The 21,030-nt window shown below is 36.0% G+C and overlaps 1 protein-coding gene and 1 pseudogene across 1 annotated transcript; one reads left to right on the forward strand and one right to left on the reverse strand.

The window, feature by feature from the left end:
- The first annotated feature begins 235 nt into the window (after positions 1–235).
- On the forward strand, positions 236–1,536 carry LOC136970809 (cyclin-dependent kinase 9 pseudogene; annotated as a pseudogene).
- A 3,810-nt stretch (positions 1,537–5,346) lies between these two features.
- LOC136970818 (uncharacterized) lies at positions 5,347–7,032 on the reverse strand. The gene is made up of 2 exons (XM_067265290.1): positions 6,902–7,032; positions 5,347–6,105 (listed from the first exon to the last, which is right to left on the reverse strand). The coding sequence occupies exon 2, from the start codon at positions 6,096–6,098 to the stop codon at positions 5,415–5,417; it is 684 nt and encodes a 227-aa protein (XP_067121391.1). The 5' UTR covers positions 6,099–6,105; positions 6,902–7,032; the 3' UTR covers positions 5,347–5,414.
- Positions 7,033–21,030: the final 13,998 nt, after the last annotated feature.

The raw sequence follows: 21,030 nt of genomic DNA on the forward strand, positions 1-21,030 counted from the left end.
GTATCGAGATTAAAGAAAGACGACCGGACGACAGTGGAAATTTATAGGTAATTTTTTTTTTTTAAATTACACCCTAATAAATTTTAATATAAATTAGAAATGAAACAATTACTTTTTCTACAGATTTATTTTCAATTTAAAAATTATTTTCTAACCCAATAATTTCGTAACGAATGACAATAAACTTTACAGGAGATGGCAACACTGGTTCGTAAGTAAACGAAGGAATCACGATTCTAGTTTGTTCGTGCTCTGCCGATATTTGATGACAAAAATATATTTATTTCGGAAGAAATGGCTACGACTTCGAATCCAAACCAGTCTTTAGCATCTAAAATCGAAGGATTCGATTTTCCGTTTTGTGACGAAGTGACCAAATATGAGAAAATCGCAAAAATAGGTCAAGGTACTGTACCTTCGGTGAAGTTTTTAAAGCATGTCACAGACAATCGAGAAAGATGGTGCTTTGAAAAAAGTTTTAATGGAGAATGAGAAAGAAGGTTTCCCTATAACAGCTCTAAGAGAAATAAAGATACTTCAATTATTAAAACACGAAAATGTCTTCAGTTTATTAGAAATATGCCGAACGAGAGCCAGCAGCATTAATCGTTTTAAAGCTACTTTCTATTTAGTATTTGACTTTTGTGAACACGATTTGGCTGGATTATTGAGCAATGTTAATGTTAAGTTTTCTCTAGGAGAAATCAAAAAAGTAATGCAGCAATTATTAAATGGACTTTATTTCATACATAGCAATAAAATACTACATAGGGATATGAAGGCAGCCAATATACTCATCACCAAAAATGGAGTGCTCAAACTGGCAGATTTTGGTCTGGCGAGAGCTTTCAGCATTAGTAAGACCGGTCAGCCAAACAGATATACTAACCGCGTGGTCACCCTCTGGTATCGGCCTCCGGAATTGTTATTGGGAGAGAGGAATTATGGCCCTCCCGTCGACATGTGGGGAGGAGGCTGCATCATGGCGGAAATGTGGACGAGGAGTCCGATCATGCAGGGAAACAGCGAGCAGCATCAGCTAACTTTGATCAGTCAGTTGTGCGGTTCGATAACACCCGAAGTGTGGCCCGGTGTAGAAAAGTTAGAATTGTACAATAAGTTAGAAATTCTGAAAGGTCAGAAAAGAAGAGTCAAGGAAAGGTTGAAAGCTTACGTAAAAGATCCGTACGCTTTGGATCTTCTCGATCGGTTGTTGACTTTGGATCCGAGCAAACGAATGGACAGTGACAACGCGTTAAATCACGACTTTTTCTGGACGGATCCCATGCCTTGTGATTTAGGTAAAATGTTATCTCAGCACACGCATTCGATGTTTGAATATTCTGTCCAAAGAAGAAGAGTAGTCCAGCAACCTCATCCTGGTCAGGGACCACATCCTAAACCTCTGCAGACTTCGACAACTGATGGCCAGTGCCACGATCGTGTCTTCTAATGCATTGACTTAGGTTAATTATAATAACTTAAACTGTGATAATTATGTACTACCTTATAAGCCTTTATATACATGATTATTATTAACATTAAAGTTCATGTTATAAATGTTATTTGCAGTAATTTTTCAAAACTTTAATTTTGAATGAAGATTTAATTTATTGTTTCTTTTTAAATTTATTTGAAATGTAACATTCTCCTTTTATTTGCACTAAAAGTTGGGTATTTTTGATCAAACCTCGGGTCTATTTACATTTGCTAAATTAACTTTGTGAACTAGTTTTATTAAAATGTAAACTTTAAATTATCCTAATCATAACTTAGAACAATCTGAACAATTTTTCGAATAATTTCATGTATGCTAAAAGATAAAATAATAACTGAAATGTGTAATGAATATTTATTGACTGTATTGGTTTAGGAGAGAATTTAAGCAGATGAAAACTTTTCATTGGTACACCATGAAATGAATTATTTTCTGATTATTATGAACTAAATCAGTCTTGATGTGCAATTATAGATTGAATATATAATTTAATTAAGAAAACTTTTTAGATTATGACTTATTTAAGTTTTGTTTTGACTATTACTACCATTTTGGATTTGCTTTTCATTCATATGAATCTGTTTACGTATGATCTAAAATGGATATGTTTTAGCAATAGATTGAGGATGTAAGACATTTCTTACAAGAAAAACAAATTTTGTAACAATTTTGTAAATTTATATTTTAACATAATCCAAAATATAAATTTTTCATTCATATTTGATTTTTTTTAACTTCTTTCCGCCCTGTGGCCTAAGAGGGCCTTTTTTAGCAAGCCCGATTATGGGTTCGGCTAGGCCTCACAATGGGGCGACCGGGTGGTGAGGGACGGGGCCCGACATATCCGAACGACCACCCCCCGAAAAATTCCTGGGGATTTTCGACCCGTTTGGATTCGATCCCGGGTCCCCCAGAGCGGTAGGCTGCCACCTTGACCGCTCGGCCATCCGGCCTTGTAGCATATGCTAGATCGGTGATGGTCAGTGGAATAGCTAACATAACTGGCGCCCGGGGCACAACACTATTGACACCCCCTCCCCCTCCAGAAACACATATAGTTTGTCTTGGAGACTATTTGGGCACCCCTCTGCGAGTGGCACCCGGTGCATGATGCACCACCCTCGCTATACCACTGGTGATAGCGAACTCTGCCCTGACCCATGCCACAATTTCAGATACCCATATCAAATACTTAGAAAGTGTTAGGTTTTTATAAATTATAAAAAAAAAATATTTGATAGATATCAAAACTTTTCACATGTACTGTGAAAGCAGGTTGTAATCATGAAAAGTAATAGCTGTTAATCATAAACATAATAGAAAAATTATCATTAAACAAACAATAGATTTCCCATTACATAAAATATTTGTTTCTGTTATTACATTTTTTTATTGCTTAGAAGTAATATGTGACTATTGTTTTAAAAATGCTTACAAATTTTAATTTGTTTTTTTTTATTACTCAAATATTTGATCCATGATTCAGAATTACTAAATTTTGGAATTCATTAAAACCAACAACTGTAGTGCCTTTGACCGGTGTGCTTCTCTCCTCTTTCTCTGTAAAACGCAAACGTTTTCGAACCTCGTTGGTTCTTCCTCAGGCGTAACGGAATTCTATTCTACAAAATTTAAATATCCCGTCAAAGTTGACCGTTGATTTAGAAAAAATTTGCATTCTGGAACGCTGTTGCGTGCAGCCGATGTCGTCATATTAGACTTGCGCGATGTGAGTATAGCGCTACGTCAGGGATCTGTTGAGAAAGGCTTCCCAAGCCGATGATAAGATGACCTCCTTTTTAAAATTGATGCAGTGCGTGTTACTGCGGGTGTTGAGTAAGATGTATATAGCTTCAAGCCATTTGAGGTGATCTTGTCGAAACGTGGGGTGAATGATTGCGGCACGGGTGAAAAGAGGCTCTATTTCTGGATCGGATGAATAGACTGCTAGGGCGGTGTTTTGTCTATGGTGTAATATGTCCGCTTTGTGCTCCTTGATCCTCGTCTGTATGTTGCGTTTGGTGGATCCGATGTAGATGGCTTCGCTGTTATCTCTGTGGTCGGCGATGGGTATAGAGTATATTCCCGGAAGTCTGTTTTTATCTGGAGCGTCTTTTCCGTTCCTAAGCCACTCGAAAATCGTTGGGCATCTCCTGAAAGCTAAGCGGATATCCTTTTTCTTCGCTATTTGGTAGTATATGGTCTTCAGTGCCGGATTGTAGGTGATCGGTATATATTTAGGTGGGGAACCATTGGAAGGAGGGGTGTGGATGGAAAGAAGCCGTAGTGCCTCAAAGTTGTTTTTGCGTGACTCAAAAACACGCAAAAACAACTTTACCTAATCTGTTATTGCCGCTGTTACGGCCTGGGTATATTGTCACAGATTGCTTTTGTCGCAATCTTACCGCCTCTAACCCGCCGACCCTTGTTTAAGCGAGTCGGCCCTCCAAAAAATGTCAAGATTGGTTTTTAAATTGTCTAAATCGTAAAAATGTCATAATCGGTGGCAAATTAGGTGTCTGAATCGTGAAAATGTCATATTCGGTGTCAAGATCGGTATCTAATCTGTTATTGCCGCTGTTACGGCCTGGGTATATTGTCACAGATTGCTTTTGTCGCAATCTTAACCCGCCTCTAACCCGCCGACCCTTGTTTAAGCGAGTCGGCCCTCCAAAAAATGTCAAGATTGGTTTTTAAATTGTCTAAATCGTAAAAATGTCATAATCGGTGGCAAATTAGGTGTCTGAATCGTGAAAATGTCATATTCGGTGTCAAGATCGGTATCTAATCTGTTATTGCCGCTGTTACGGCCTGGGTATATTGTCACAGATTGCTTTTGTCGCAATCTTAACCCGCCTCTAACCCGCCGACCCTTGTTTAAGCGAGTCGGCCCTCCAAAAAATGTCAAGATTGGTTTCTAAATTGTCTAAATCGTAAAAATGTCATAATCGGTGGCAAATTAGGTGTCTGAATCGTGAAAATGTCATATTCGGTGTCAAAATCGGTATCTAATCTGTTATTGCCGCTGTTACGGCCTGAATATATTGTCACAGATTGCTTTTGTCGCAATCTTAACCCGCCTCTAACCCGCCGACCCTTGTTTAAGCGAGTCGGCCCTCCAAAAAATGTCAAGATTGGTTTCTAAATTGTCTAAATCGTAAAAATGTCATAATCGGTGGCAAATTAGGTGTCTGAATCGTGAAAATGTCATATTCGGTGTCAAAATCGGTATCTAATCTGTTATTGCCGCTGTTACGGCCTGAATATATTGTCACAGATTGCTTTTGTCGCAATCTTAACCCGCCTCTAACCCGCCGACCCTTGTTTAAGCGAGTCGGCCCTCCAAAAAATGTCAAGATTGGTCTCTAAATTGTCTAAATCGTAAAAATGTCATAATCGGTGGCAATTCGACAGAATTCTATAAACAACATGATTATAGAATTCTGTCTAGGAATAGAATCATAATAGAAAAAATGAGTAAGATAAAAATTACATAAAATATGAAAGGCAACGAGATATACTGAGTAATCAGCTAAAACACTCGCAACAATTCTGTAATGTATTAAGTAATTTGCATTGAATAGATCGGATTGACAGGATAAGACAATGCACAATGTAAGCATCTGCCAAAAGGGATGGACTTCTATGAGAAACTGGTTTCCATTTATCTATTATTTAACTATATTGTTTAACTATTGTTTAACTATATTGAAAGTAGTCACGAGTGGCATTGTGGAGATTGAAATTGTAATTTTAACAACAGTTTCTGGTATTAAAGGTTTTTAGCTTAATTTACTAGCGTTAGTATAGCAAGGGGAAAACAATAAGAAAAACCTTGCCGTCTTATATCTAGGTTAGTAATAAAGAAAATAAACCAATCGTCTCTCCTCCTTCTCCTCCACGGTTGGTCGCATCACTAGGGGTTGCGAAACCATAAAGGAATAATAATGCGCTGCCTCCGAGCTGAAGTGAGCAGCCTATTTAAGGTTTGCTCCACAGGTTCCGATTTGCACCTGGGAAATCTATAGGCTGGAAAGTCAGCCAGAAAGTGGGTGAGCCTGCGCAACTTCTCCACCGGCGTCTCGTCCGGCTCACGTGGGTGGTGAAGAACGAAGAGGTTCTCGCCCACCACGTGTTTAGCGAAGTGCACAGTGTCCCACAACGCGTACTTCGTCAAGTCTTCGGGGGGTTCCGAATGCCACTCATCACCGAACGGATCGTACGGCCGGGGATGGAGTTCCTCCTGCACCCTATTGTGCAGGTCCCAGAGACGAAAAACGTCTCCGAACTCCATCCCGTCGACCGGACCGATCCCGTCCGGTTCGGCAAAGAATGTCTCTGCCAGAACCAGGAGTGATGAGAGATCCGTAATGACCCCGTGATCCGACGAACTTGGCAAAATATTGCCACCCCCTTCCTCGAACCGAGAATCTCCCAGCAGGGAAACCAGAACCGAGGAAACGCGCACCGACTCCTCGCTTTCCGTCGGAAGGGTGATCTCGCGGATACCCTTGACGGAAAGAGAGTCGTCGCCAGGCTCCTTTCCTCTGCGGAATCGCCCCCTCAAGTTCCGCCACCAACTCCTCACTTTCTCCATCATCTTCACCCTGCAACAAACAAAAATTAAATTACGTTGTTAATCAATGCAATATAATTTGTATTGCAATTTCAAGCAAGTTGGTTGTCTCAATCTTTCTTGTTTTGCACAATTTCTATATAATCAAGGTTTTAATATACAGGGGAGGGATGCAAAAGTATGTGTACAGTTGTTGTTATGGAAAAAACCATACAGGGAGAATATAGGAAGAAAAACATTTCTTTTTATGTACAAATTAAGTCACAAGTAAATAAGAAATACGAACTAATAAAAGATAATAATACTGAAAACCAAACATTTCTATTTCTCAGATTCTTTATTTTTGCATCCCCCCGTCGTGCAATCAATTAAATGGTAAAACGTTTAATGAGAGAAGAAATATACGTAATAATTTAGCCATTATTAAAATAATTTTCTATTAATTTAAGAACAGAAATTCGTTTAAAGGTATTTGAAATGAAGTTGACCAATCGTCCAGTTCTAAATTCGACCGAAACGGATATTTTACGTAATTGTCTCGAGAATTAAATCTTACGTCACGGATTACGTATACATAATAACGAAATAAATTCGAAAATGTAAAAAGGAACGAAATTCCGTTCGCCGCTCTCTCGTAATATTTATTTAATCGAATATTCGATTAATTATAATATTAATTACGATTGGCTTCAAACGAAAATTAGAACATGAAACGGCTAATTGCGAGTTAAGCCTAATTGGAACGGAGCCCGTTTCGGTGGTTTGAATCTTTGCGGATAACCCCGGAACGGACGGCCGCCATATTGAATAAAGTAAAGGATGCTTACCTGAAGAAGAACAAAAACGGTCTCGAGCAAAAAAGTAAACAGGCTCCGAAAAGGCACCAGAACACAAGAGCAAAGCGCAGGCACGTCCGCACCCAAGTAAACTGAAGAAACCACTGCGACGTTTGCCATCGTCATGTGTTGTAACAATACTTTTTTTCTATTGTTAACGAAAAAAATAATTTTTTTTAATTTTAAAATAAAATTTTTTAATTAAAAATTGAAAAAACGCTCCCGAGCGGGAAGGGGGTGCTCTTTCGTTCAGTTAGAATGGAAAAAAAAAAAAAAAACTCAGACCTGGCAGAAGGCCGGAATTTTCGAAAATTATCGGACACATTGCGATTATCTATCTCCTTCCCAGCAATATTAGTTAATTATAACAACAACATACCTGAATTTTATTTGCCGAGTTTTTCTCTTTATTTCGAACGTTTTCAACCTATTTTGATAGGCCATTCTCAGGTTATCATTCATCGTTCCAAAATAGAACCTTCTGTTCGAATTCATCTCATTTGAATTTTTAAAAGCAATGTCAACAAAATTTTTTGTATATTACATAAAATAAAATAAAATAAATATTATTAAACATGCTGTTAACTTAACACAATTAAATAACCAATTACACGAGTCTAATATTATTAATAAATTATAACATATAAGTTCCAGTTCATTCCTTATAGATTATTAAAACCCAGTTTTTTCGATCTTGTATTTCCACGCTATTGGTAAAGCATTGGCATCCTTTGCATTCAGGCAGCGGTTCTTTATTTTACTTTTGTATATCTCTATTTTTTCCATTTCCATCGCAATGGATGGCGAGTGTATCGTTCTGACGATCTTCGCTTCATCCCATTTAACCATTGCACCGTCTGACTGTGCCATGCTTGCCAGGATCGTCTTATTGAGTCCTTTATTAACACTGTATTTGCGCTCCTTTACACGTACCGCTAGGTTTCTTTTGGTCACTTCTACATATTCTTTATCGACCCCTATTTGTTGGTTTTCAAATGGAATTCTGTACACTCCCGCTTGCTCCTCCACCCTTATTTTGTCCTTATCGTTCTTAATATATATAGTATATATTATATTGGGCGCTCGCTTGTAAATTATTTTTGCGTTCCGATGTATATAGTTTATTAAGCAATGATTAGCCGTTTTATGTTCTAATTTTCGTTTGAAGCCAATCGTAATTAATATTATAATTAATCGAATATTCGATTAAATAAATATTACGAGAGAGCGGCGAACGGAATTTCGTTCCTTTTTACATTTTCGAATTTATTTCGTTATTATGTATACGTAATCCGTGACGTAAGATTTAATTTTCGAGACAATTACGTAAAATATCCGTTTCGGTCGAATTTAGAACTGGACGATTGGTCAACTTCATTTCAAATACCTTTAAACGAATTTCTGTTCTTAAATTAATAGAAAATTATTTTAATAATGGCTAAATTATTACGTATATTTCTTCTCTCATTAAACGTTTTACCATTTAATTGATTGCACGACGGGGGGATGCAAAAATAAAGAATCTGAGAAATAGAAATGTTTGGTTTTCAGTATTATTATCTTTTATTAGTTCGTATTTCTTATTTACTTGTGATTTAATTTGTACATAAAAAGAAATGTTTTTTCTTCCTATTTTCTCCCTGTATGGTTTTTTCCATAACAACAACTGTACACATACTTTTGCATCCTTCCCTGTATATTAAAACCTTGATTATATAGAAATTGTGCAAAATTTCTATATAATCAAGGTTTTAATATACAGGGATACTATACATTTGTGTGGGGATACTATAGATTACCACCTATGGAATTTTGGATCTTTGAGTATATATCTGAACTCAGGAGACCAAGACGAGTTCGACGATACCCTACTTTTGGACCGGAGACGAAAAATATCATACTTTTTTCCGGCAATCGCGCGATGATAGGAAGTCGCGTCGCTTTCTCCGCTAAGTCGGCTTCGCTATCGCAATCGGGAGTCGCGTCGCTTGCCGTTAAAATTGCCTTTAGTAGACGTTTCCTCTTTTTTTTACTTTGTTCAAGAACTACCGTGAATCAATAACTAGTGACGTTTAGCACATGGCGGCCTGCCGGCGGCTCCCTCCTGGAGGTCAGTCGGGAGCACGAACAGTGGGAACGGCCGCCATGTTCGCTGCCATAAGTAACATTAACCGAAACGGCGATCGCGCGATGATCGGAAGTCGCGTCGCTCTCTCCGCTCTCGTATCGCGTGTTTAACCCTACTGGAGATGACCGTAGTCCGACGTCATGGTTTGCAGACTTTACCGCAAGATGGCAGTACTAGCAACTATCGTGCCGTCTTCATGAAAGCATTAAAAAAGTATGGTAACTTAAAAACCATGATAATTTTTTTATTTTTCGTCTCCGGTCCAAAAATAGGGTACCGTTGAACTCGTCTCGGTCCCGAGTTCAAATATATAATCAAAGTCCTGAAATTCCATAGGTGGTAATCTATAGTACACCCCCAACTTCTTGCTTGAAATTGCAATACAAATTATATTGCATTGATTAACAACATAATTTAATTTTTGTTTCTTGCAGGGTGAAGATGCTGGAGAAGGTGAGGAGTTGGTGGCGGAACTTGAGGGTGGCAAGGACGAAGAGGAAAAGAGCCTGGCGACGACTCTCTTTCCGTCAAGGGTATCCGCGAGATCACCCTTCCGACGGAAAGCGAGGAGTCGGTGCGCGTTTCCTCGGTTCTGGTTTCTCTGCTGGGAGATTCTCGGTTCGAAGAAGGGGATGACAATATTTTGCCAAGTTCGTCGGATCACGGGGTCATTACGGATCGAATTTTGGATAATGGTGTTTGAGTTGCTGTTAATAATAAGTGGTATTGAATTAAATCCTGGTCAAGTTGATCGTACTCCGCCGCATTCACAGATCCAATCACCGATATCTACTGTGAAGCGACGTCGTTCTCCGAGGAACCTTTCTTGAAGTCGGCGAAACTGGAGGATTTTTCTCTTCAAAGACAGATTCAAGTAAGTCCATTCCTAGGGAGATTATTACTTATTTGGACGACCGGTTTGAAAAGCTTTTTTTGACTCTAAATGAAGTTGTTACGAGGATTGACTGGTTGGTTAATTTGCATAATAAACACGACCAACGATTAAGTCAGTTGGAGGTTAAATTAGAAGAAATTTTTAAAATTAAAGATGATATGCAGCGAAAAATCAGTTTGATTTTGCATTCTATAGACAAGGTGTCGAATGAAATGAGAAAGAAAAATATTTTGATAAAGGGTTTAACAGACGACAATTCCGATTTGAATAGGAAAGTGCAAAACCTGTTTTCTAAACTGATAGGTGAATCTAGGTCAATTTCAACAGTTAAGATAGTGAAATTTAACCGATCAGATACTGTATTGGTGGAATTGCAATCATTTACAGACAAGAAATTAATTTTCGGTAACGTTAGAAAGATAAAGGCACATGATGCATTGAAGAATATACAAATATTTGATGATTTATGTTGGCGTTGAAGACTGAGACGGAAGAAGCTTCTGCCTTTTCTACACGATTATAAGCTGCAAGGCAGGAGAGTTCGACTGTTGGCTGATGTTTTGCAGGTTGGCGATGAGAGATATACTTACGACCTAGATAAAGGAGAATTATTGAAACTTGATTTTTTAGTGGAAAATCGATTGGCAAATTCTCAAAATCTTCATTCTCCGATCCGAGCAAGTGTACAGTTGGATTGAAAGTTTCAACATGGAATTCTCAGGGTACCCTCCTGACTAATCTAAGTAATAGTGGTTTTGTTAAACATATTTCTGAAACTGATATTTTGGGATTAACCGAGACTTGGTCTACAGCCCCACTGTGTTCGAGATTTAAAAGCCTTAACTGTAGATTAAAAGTTTTTGAGGTAATGGCTACTAAAAGTTTAGGAAGAGGTAGACCTTCCGGCGGGTTGCTTCTAGGTATAAATGAAGATTTGGGAGAAGTAAATTTGCTGCTGTCATGGCAACATATAATGGTTGTTAGAGTGAAATTTAACCGGAAGAGAAATAAAGAACTACGAGAAATGATGGTTATATTGGTATATCTTCATATTCCTATCTTTGAAACTTTAATTGCAAAATTGGAGGATTTGATTTCTGATTATACTCCAGATTATGATCTTCTGCTGATGGGTGATTTTAATGCACGAATTGGCTTGAGTATGGACACTATTTATCATGGGGATGCGATTTCAAACATCCGACTATCAAATGATAAAATTTGTAATAAAAGAGGAAACTTACTTATTGAACTAGTGAAAACTTATAATTTATACATAATAAATGGTCGATATCCTTCTGAATCATTAGCAGACTTTACTCACATTTCCAAACTGGGTGCTTCAGTAATTGATTTAGTGATCCTGAGCGAGAGTCTGGTAGAGAAGTTGAATACATTTTTTATCTCTGAAGATTATATGTCTGACCATCATTTGGTCATTTCTGAAATCTTGATAGACACTGACGAGGATAGAAAATCTAACTTGATTGACAAGAAAAAAGGATTAATCTGGAAAGAAGACAAAGCCAGTTTATATTCTGAAACAGTTTCGGCCAGATATGTAGATATTGTCTTAAGTGGTGGAATAGAGGACAGTTATTCTGCTATTCTGGATTTGATCAAGTCATAGCTGAACAATGTAGAATGATAACATACCTGGGAACGACAAAATTACCGTTTTCAGTTTGGTTTGACAGAGACTGTAGAACAGCGAAGAAAATAAAGAACAAGACGCTGAGGAGGTTTCGAATGTCCCGTAGTAATGAAGATCTAATAAAATACTGTGATTCTAGAGCAATCTTTCGTTCTTTATGTAAGACTAAAAAGAAGAACTTTTGGTCAAATATTAGTAGACGGTTGCAGTCTGCGCGATCTTCTATACGGTTTTGGTCTATTGTTAATAGATTTAACAGGAGAAAGGAATCCGATAATCAAATTCCTCTTCACGACTGGGAACGTTTTTTAGAATATAACTTTTGCCACCCAAGTTCTGATTCAATTCTTGATTTTGATCATGATAATTTCTCTCCTATTTTAGATTATCCAATTTCACTCTCTGAGTTAAAAACTTCAATTCGCAAACTAAAAAGAAAATCAGCCCCTGGTATGGATGGTATAAAAAATGAATTTATTATGCACCTACCTGATGAAATATGTTTAGAATTACTTAAACTTTTTAACAAGATTAAGGAAACATCAAAATTTCCCGAGCATTGGAAAAATGTGTTGTTGCAGATGACAAGAAAGGAGACAAACTAAATCCTCAAAACTATCGTCTAATAGCGTTGTTAAATACCTTTAGAAAGTTGTTTACCGGAATTTTGGCAGATCGGTTGAATCAATGGATAATAGAATTTAATGTTATTTCCCAGTTTCAAGGAGCATTCGTTAGAGGAAGAGGGACTGTGTACAACGTCTTTATACTTAATGGTTTAATACAGTATGTTTTGTGAAGAAAAAGACGTAAAATCTATTCGATATTTGTGGATTTGGAAAAGGCTTTCGATAGAATTAATTTAAATATTTTATGGAAAAAGTTACATTTGTTAGGAGTCTCAACTCCGTTCATTAAGCTACTAAAAAATTTATTTTGTAACACAAGATATCATGTGAGAAGCAATCTGGCAAATACTAAAGGTGTCATTTCCGGTAGTGGGTTACCTCAGGGGGAACCTTTAAGCCCCCTGTTGTTTATATTATTTATTAACGATTTACCACAACTGTTTTCTACCTTTGAAACTTCGGAATTTGCTCTTGGAGAATCTGTTGATCTGCATTGCTTACAACTGCGACTTTTACAAAGAAAAAACTTTGCATGGTGTCCTCCTTTTTCACCGTTCGCACCATCAGCAGTCCTTGAACAATTCACACAAATTTCGGAGACGACCTTCCTTTGTAGGCTGCTGCCTCCGCAAAAGAATGTAAAACAGGTAAAGCGTTCTCTGTTATATTTGAGAAATCGATTTTGTGTCTGTGAACAAAAATTAATATGAATTGACGAAATACCGGACAATGAGACTCTACCCGGTCTGTGGCTACAACCCAAGTGTTTGTACAGATCGCGGCTTCAAAAAATGCGCACGTAAAAAACTGTGACAACAAACAATATGTTTGTCTAAAAAATAATATCTGCAGTTCTAAATATCACTCCGGAAATTTTGTTCTAATAAATAGAGATTATTTATAATTTTACAGTATTTATTTATTACCGGTATATTAAATATAATAATTTGACAATCTTAACATGCATTTATTTTATTTATTTTATTTCATATTATAACTAACACTGGTTGGTTAATTTATAGAATACCTAGCTATTTCTATAGAATAACTAGTTAAACTATGTAATTTCTAAATCATTCCATCCTTTACCTAAACCAGGCAGGTATTTTATAGAATAGCGGCATGCAATACTTTGACGGTAATATATATGTTACAGTAAAAACCCGTTTTTAGTGAAAACGCGTTTTAACTAGTTGAAACTAGTTTTTACTGGATGTCATTGTTATAACTAGAATTTATTGCTAGTCAAAAATGAATTTGAGTTAAAACTAGTTTTAACTAGACAAAACAAGTTTTAACAAAATGGCTTAGTAAGAAGTGTTTCGACCAAGGTCATTCAGCTAACACGTTCCTATAGTGTATGATGAATTTCGTATCGCTTTAACCCTTTTCCCCCATCTTGTTTACGTTTATTTTGCGATTCCTCCTAAGGCAATATAGGTCAGTCAGGCGATATTATTTTAAAAGTTCACCAAAAATCAAATTATCATTATATCTATATGAAAAAATCACTTACATTTATTAATATCTTTAGTTTTAAATACGATATTTTTAAATGCATTTTATTAGAAAAATGTATAAGAAATAAAATAGGCCTAATATATATCAGAACTGACACATAAACTTGATAATTTGTAACATTTTGTGAAAATTAACATTGTCTAGTTACATAGTTGTTTGCTGGCACTGAGCCAGAAAGACGTAGAATATTGTTTTGTACAATTCGATATAACACTTACGCATGTATGTTTATTCGTTGTGAAATTATCGCACATTATATCAAACATTTGTTTGAAATCAAAATTTTATACTGCTATCAACTAATATAATGAATTATTATACTTTATTCACTTCATATCGAACGAGATTATATCTATTGTTAATAAATTTTACAAAAATCGATATTTACCAAGGTAACGACGAATCGGTACCCTCGAAGTTTTGCTTAAAAAGCCAGGGTACCGATCGATCGGTGCCTTCGGGGACAAAGGGTTAATTAATGTTAATAACACAGATGTGTGACCAATATTTTCAATAAATATCGTATTAAATAATACAAATGTTTTAATCCCAATCATCACTTTATTTATTTCTCCCAAACATATTTATGTAGCTAAAATTAGTTTTAACTAATGTTAAAAATTAAAACTAGTTTTATCTAAAATCAAAACACGTACAGCAGTAAATTCTAGTTTTAACTAGACAAAACGGGTTATAACAATGACATCCAGTAAAATCTAGTTTCAACTAGTTAAAACGCGTTTTCACTAAAAACGGGTTTTTACTGTAACATATATAGTTTTTTCAATAATCGTTGATGTTTGTATTAGTTCATATTTGAACTCTACCTGTTCTGTTGTTATCATCAACGTAAATATTTGTGTTCAGACATTACTGGTTGTGTGCAAGTAGTTTTATTACAGTATATCTTCTCTAACTCAAACATCTGTAACTGGAAAAACTGAAGCACTCGATAAGTTAATGGATTAGCAAAGGAATTTAACGTCATTTAACGCAAACTGAAATTTCTTTACTCGAATTTTCCTCCAGTCGACGTCTTTTACGATCTCCCGATACCGATTAATGTTACTTTTAAGTTTTCCGACTCGAAGTTTATTATTTACTATATTTAAAGTGATCCTAATTATCGAATTTAGATGAAATGTTCAGACAGTTAGTTGTATTCAATGTCTAATACGCATTTGCAGTCAACGTTCTAGATTAAAGCCAGAGGTCTTCTCGCTTTATCTATAAAAGATGCACCTGCAAAACTAATCGAGTCCATTTACATTGAACATTTTGCTGAAAGGAATTTATTCTAGTTCATTTGGGAGACTTACTACTTTTTGGGCCAGTTTAAAAGTAAATTGAACTGCATATCGAGGAATTCTACTTTACATTTTTCAAAAGCCATCTGGCGAACTGTGAGGTTTTTATCGAACAAGTGCTGTTTATTTGCAGTTTATTTATAGTTATAATTATCAATTATTGATTGACGAAAATAGCATTCAGTATAAGTAGCCGCTTTCCGTTTGCTTAATAATCTACATAAATTATATTTTTTTATGTCGTTACATCAGTTATTTTTGCCTATATGCCAAATGCTGTATGTAATTCTCAAATAATTCGAATTAGCGATTTTTTCGTACCTTCAATTTCGACGTAACGACTAGCTCCTGTTATAAGTTTTAACTGGCATAGATTTTGTGGTTTTGTTACCCTGAATAATATTTTCAATACATTTCATTTCTTTTGGTGCAATTTTATCATTGTAAGCATGAAATTAAGCAATAAAACTAAAACACCTCAATGAGAAACCCCGTGAACTTTGATCAACCAACAACCAAAAGTTTTTCCTGCTCCTCAGTGGCAAAGAGAAAGTCTTAAGTTTGAAATTTGCACTTTCTAGACCCAGTACTTTCTTTTCTTCCAGACTGCATTGCTGGGTTAAAAAAATTAAATACAGTTTTTTTTGGCAATTTTGCCCTTTTCTGTTGTTTATATTTCGGCAACTGCTTTATAGATAATTTTGAAATATTTCTCGCTTTGAAAAAAATAAGATATTTTCACCTCTCTGGGTGTGAGATTATGCGATATACTGAAAAAAATCGTTTTTCTACGATGGATTCATGCGAATAGAAAATATTATAGCTAAACAAACATTCAATTTTTTAATTAATTTCGTAATTATGAATATTCTGGACTATTGCCCAAAATTTAGCAAGTTATTGGATGATTGTAAAAAACTTTTCGGCGAAAAGAGTAAAGCACGTTATGATTATCAGGAAAACTTTGTAAGTATTGTCATGTTTTGCCAAGTTGATGATGGATTATTTATATTGGGTCACATTAAATTATATCGTGATAAGAGTCGTGACACCTAGCATGGAGTATCAACAATCCGGTTGGGACGTCAAATTCTACGCTTCTCTCTGGCCGAATCGATGACACATTTTGAACTTAGAACCACATCATCGGATGTTACTGCCACGCTGATGAGGATAAAAAGGGCGCGAACTCCACCATCTGGGCAGATAGGCAGCCCAAGACTCTAGTCCCGCCACTGTCTACGAAGACTCAACACTCCCAGCTTTCACTGAGGCTCAAATAATTAGGATCAGAAGGCATCGTCAGGCATTTAAGAGGTATTATAGATTGATGTAAACTCTCTCTCTCGGTCATTTAGCACTTAATAAATTTAATAAAAGTTATTTAAGATTAAATCGAAGAATTTATGTAAAATCATTTCTTTCTTTCGTCATAAATAACCGTTGTTTATAATATTACTTTCCAACCTGTAGATCGTGATCTACTTGCAATGCCGTGGATATCCACGATACTCACGAAAAAATTGTGTTTTAACCGAGATTAATGTTTTATTGTTCGTGGTATGGGTCAGGAACGCACTTTTAAAGTATACAAAGACAAAATAAAATTTAAAATATAAATTTTATAATAAAATTTAATTTTCAATTTACTTACCTCAACGTATTATTTACAGCCGCCACATTCGTACGTTGCGTCAAACGCATATCTGAGACGCGCTGTGTCTCTATTTTGGTTACGGCTATATTTTTCTGTAATCTTTCATAACTATTGCATTTTTTACTTGAGTAACCATATATTTGCCAGCATAACAGATCTTTCTTATTTATTTATGTATTTCTTAAAGGAGGTAGAGAGCTGTCTGACCTTTATGTCAGACTTATGCCGTAAAGAAACGGAAAAAAGAAATTAGAAAAGATAAGAAGTTAGGTGGAAGAGAAAGTAAGGAAAATAGGAAAGTTTGAAGAATAAGAGCATCTATGGGGCCCCATGGGACCCCACGGGCGTTTGCATTGCTTAAGATTGCTTAAGAATCCTATTGCTCAGGAGAGTTCAGAGTAGGTATGAGCGCCTTGGTCTCAGTTATGAATCGGGTCAAGGCCCTAAAGATTTTTTTGTTGTTAAAAAGCTGGTGCTTCCCGGGCGGCCAGTTTAGTCCTTCGTACAGGCAAGTTCCCTGGAAAGTGTCTCTTAAGTCCTGGTATTTAGTGCATTCGAAAAGAAAATGTTCTGCAGTATCTTCGCAGTCAGTGTCAAGTTCACACAAGTTATTGGTTTTCTTTTTAAAGCGGTAAAGATAGGCACCAAAGCTCCCTTCTTACATTATTTTTAAGTAAATCGCCGTATCTTGCCTTATATGATATCATTGATACTACTTGCATCATTCTATTCTTAATTAACTCTAGCAGCTAATTTTTATATCATAGTGTAGAGAACATCGAGCATCTACCAGTACACGTAGTTTAACCTTTAGCACATTTAAAAGTCAAACTTGCAGTGTAAAATAACCAAATAATATAAATTTTTTATAATTAATACAACGATACTGTGAATCGATAACCTTTTGTCTTGTATGTTTCAACCTAAAATTTTCATATTTACGAAGAGAATTTTCCACGAAATTGATAGTTGATGCCATACTCTTGGTTGCACGTTTACCACAAAAGAATTCATGATGATAACTCATGGAAAAATTATACCAATATTTTAGGTTAATGTTACCTATGGTGCCAAAATGGCGGCGCTTCGGTTAGGTTCGTTTCGTTTCCGTTAGATTAATTATATTTTTAGTAGACGTTTCCCCCCCTTTTTTTACTTTGTTCAAGAACCATCGTGAATCAATAACTAGTGACGTTAAACACACGGTGGCCTGCCGGCGGCTCCCCTTCGGGAGGTCAGTCAGAAGCACGAACAGTCGGAAGGGCGGCCATTTTGGCACCATAGGTAACATTAACCATATTTTATTAAGTTCACCTATCCGAAAACAATAAGTATTTCTTACCTTCTTGAAGTCACTTGTGAAGTTGGATTGTCAAGACGAATGTCTTATTATTTGAATGACATACAAATCAATATCGGGAAGTAAATGTTAATACGTGAAACCTAACTGCACTTCACTGACGTGACAATTTGCGTACTTTCGCAAAGAAGACATCACGTTGTATGCGTAAAAATCTGTTAAACCAGAACATTTTTACGTCTAATAATTGCTGTTCCCTTTGTACTTTTGTATTCTGATATTTAAATCAATAATGAATTTTTAAACTTTATATTTCCACTATTTTAGTACTGTTTTGTACTTGCATTATTTAGCAGTATAACTTATACGTATTACATTCAAAAAATTTGTGGAAAACACCGAACCTCTTGCTGGAGTACTCTGTTACGATTACTGGAATGTGAAATGTAAAAGAGATTTCAACAACTCAAACTTCATTCTTCGATTTCTTGTTCTTCACATTACTTCCGTCTCGCCTTCGTCTGTGACATTTTGTCAATTGTTTCGTGCTACTATTTAACAGGTGGATGAAATAAGTTATCATTTTTCGCTAGCAACTCTGATAACAACATTAATTCTACATGTTAAGAATATACTCGGGAACAAGTGTGGATGATTGAAAAATCCCAGTAGTTCATGAATAGTATGTCCCGATCCTCCCGAAAATGTCTGGTCCCATCCCATCATCATCCGGTTACACCACTGTGGGTCTGGCCGAACCCACAGACTTGATAATAAAGCTCTTTTAGTGCCTGTAGATAGGAAAAGGCTAAAAAAGAGAGAGAAAGAAAGACAAAAGACCGTTATCTAATGATCTAACTACTATTAAGCGCAGTTAAGCGATGCTTAAAGGCCCATGATATAAGTAGCCCAGACCTAACCCTGGGCACTGTTTCTAGGGAAGAGTATAAATAATGTGGCTTTATTAAGCCTTGTTATTTATTTTTCTTTTCTTTATTTTCCTTATACCATCTTCTTGCGGTAAAACTGTACTTACGGCTTCTGTTTCCTGTAGTTAGTTGACCCATGTGGTCTGATCTGTTATAAAACAAAAGGGGGTGACATCCGATCTGTCGAGGGCAGAGGAGGGAGAGAGATTCGAATGGGAATAAAGAAGACACTCGGGAAGAGAGGAAAGCAGGACGGAGGATACGTGAGGACGAGTATATAAAGAAGACAATTACTAAGGAATCGAATCCGAGGTTTTTTTTTATTATTGCCAGTCACACCTTTGAACTTTTCATTCTCTACAATTCCTGTATAATTCTATGACTCTCATATCTTACTCTAAATTTTGGGCCCGATATTAGTATAATTTAGTTAAATTAAACCTAAGCTATAGTAAACTCTTTGTTTGTCGGTACTTGGAAACCCCTCATTTGTATTGTAACGACAGGTTCCAGTTAATTTGTATATCGTAGTTAGGGATTGCAATCCAGCAGTGTTTTCAATCCAGCTGGATTTTTGCTGGACCGACATCATTCCAGCTGGATCCAGCGCAGATGTATTTTTCGTGCAATAAAGTGTTATCTATCTATCTATCCAGCAATTTATGTGTTTTTTTAAAGAAATAAAACATTTTTTTTAAATACTTAAGAAGCTTTTATTATTTAGACTGGTCACTATAAATCAGTAAAACTTCTTACACATTTAGGTAGTAAACTTAACTTTGATTCGGTTTAACACTTGAGATAGAGATAATTAACTTTAAATGTGTAGTTAGATTATAATTATAATGTAATCTTTAAGTCAAATAATAGCAAAGGTAATTCTACTGATTAATTTATATTAATATTTTATAATAATGTAAGGACGGATAATCAGTGGCTAAGTGGCTACAGTCTTACCAGTTTTCTTATATAGGCTCTACATATCAGACTGTAGTATTTATAAGTAATTTAATTATTAGTGTTAGTAAAGTAGTGAGTAAGTAATTTGTTATTATTATCACAATCATGAATCACATACATTCATATCATCATATATCTAAGATACTGATACTCATTAATTTAATTAACAATTTAACTAACTAGGTAGTCTCAGTTTCTTACTAATTTTCACAATAAAATTGCTTAGCCTAGCCCACTAACCACTTATAGAATAAAAGTTAAAAACTCTTATTTAATAGAATTAGAGTAGAAGTTATAAAATATTAGTCTTGTCTTGAATAAAATATTTTAAAGAATTTAATAAAATTAAATCAATCACTTCTGTTATTTTTTTTGACTTTTCTGGAAGTAGGATCTCAAGAAACAAATGGTATTGATGGTGTTGTTTCCCAACTTACTTCTTAATGAATTGCATATATATCCCGCTGCGGAGAAGGCCCTTTCTGCCTCTACGCTAGTTGATTTCAGGGTCATCAAACAGTTATAAATCGTTCCGTCACATGATTCATGGACGTCACAACCGACTGTAAATTAGAATTATGCACCAGGACTAGGAGAGGAGTTGCTTATTTTATTTAACGCGAAGACACTTTGGTTAGCGAGAGCAGAAAGTCAACTGGCAATTAGATCAGCAGAGGTAAAAGGGCGGGCGGTGCGGTGTAGAGGGGGTGTAGCACATGCTGACCTGAACGGCAACGTCACTCTCGCCGCCGAACGATAGCGCACGCAGTAAAACGGCAACGCCGACAACGTAGACTTTTGCGCCATTATTTAGAAAGTTAATTGAGTATTTGCGAATCCGCAGCGCTGGATCCAGCAGGCCGAAGAATGCGCTGGATCCAGCTGGATTGCTGGATGAGGGATCTAGCAATTGCAATCCCTAATCGTTGTTTGTAAGCGTGAATATTTGTATATTCAGGATTTGGAATAACTTTTGAAACCATTAAATTTTTATCAACGCCGAGCGATTCTCCGGATTCTGTTATTTATTACTCGGCTGCAATAAGAATTTTTTTTAATTATGTAAGACAAATAATATTTTTTGTTTGTTCTGTCTAGGAACGACTTATTCTAAAAACAGTTCCTACAATAAAGTATATT

Source organism: Centruroides vittatus, unplaced genomic scaffold (genome assembly GCF_030686945.1).
Source record: "Centruroides vittatus isolate TY-2023 unplaced genomic scaffold, ASM3068694v2 contig_1050, whole genome shotgun sequence".
Lineage (NCBI taxonomy): Eukaryota > Metazoa > Arthropoda > Arachnida > Scorpiones > Buthidae > Centruroides > Centruroides vittatus.